General features: G+C 21.8%; 1 protein-coding gene across 1 annotated transcript; it reads left to right on the top strand.

The window, feature by feature from the left end:
- Positions 1–6: 6 nt before the first annotated feature.
- On the top strand, positions 7–793 carry LOC108685858 (NADH-ubiquinone oxidoreductase chain 5-like; the record flags this gene model as incomplete). Its single annotated transcript, XM_018191249.1, has 1 exon — positions 7–793. A coding segment is annotated over one exon (678 nt), but the record flags the coding sequence as incomplete, so codon positions are not given.
- Positions 794–826: the final 33 nt, after the last annotated feature.

Below are 826 nucleotides of genomic sequence, written 5' to 3'. Positions count from 1 at the left end.
CCTGTCTCGGCTTTAGTACATTCATCTACATTAGTAACTGCTGGGGTATATTTAATAATTCGATTTAATAATTTTTTAATAGAGACAGAAGTTAGGGTGATTTTAAGTTTTATTTCTATTCTTACAATATTTATATCAGGACTTATAGCTAATTTTGAGAATGATTTTAAGAAAATTATTGCGTTGTCTACTTTAAGGCAGTTAGGTTTAATAATGATAGTTTTAAGATTTGGATATAGAATAATAGCTTATTATCATTTATTAGTTCATGCGATTTTTAAATCTATATTATTTATGGCTGCTGGGGCAGTTATTCATTTAATAAAGAATACTCAAGATATTCGATTATTAGGTAACTTAAATGAGGTAATTCCTTATGTAATAATAAGGTTAATAATTTCTAGAATAGCTTTGAGGGGGATACCATTTATGGCTGGATTTTATAGAAAAGATTTAATTATAGAAATTATTTATAGGAGGAAATTAAATTTATTTATGTTAATATTGATGATTATATCATTGTCATTAACAGTATCATATTCATTGCGATTTTTTTATTATATATTTTTTAATAGAAGATTTAAATTTTATAGGTATGTGTATATTAAGGAAGATAAAATAATTAATATTTCGATAGTTTTTATAATGTTATTAAGAGTGATAGTAGGATCTGTAATTAATTGAATTTTTTATTTTGATTATTATATAGTTTATCTACCTTTATTAGAAAAATTAGTTACTTTAATAAGATGTATGATTGGGATTTTAATAATAGTAATAGTAATTATAATAGGAAAAATTTTTAAGTTATATTATTATATATATT

This window comes from Atta colombica, unplaced genomic scaffold (genome assembly GCF_001594045.1).
Source record: "Atta colombica isolate Treedump-2 unplaced genomic scaffold, Acol1.0 C654787, whole genome shotgun sequence".
NCBI classification, from domain to species: domain Eukaryota; kingdom Metazoa; phylum Arthropoda; class Insecta; order Hymenoptera; family Formicidae; genus Atta; species Atta colombica.
Note: the sequence above shows the minus strand (reverse complement) of the source record. Positions and strands in the feature narration are given on the sequence as shown.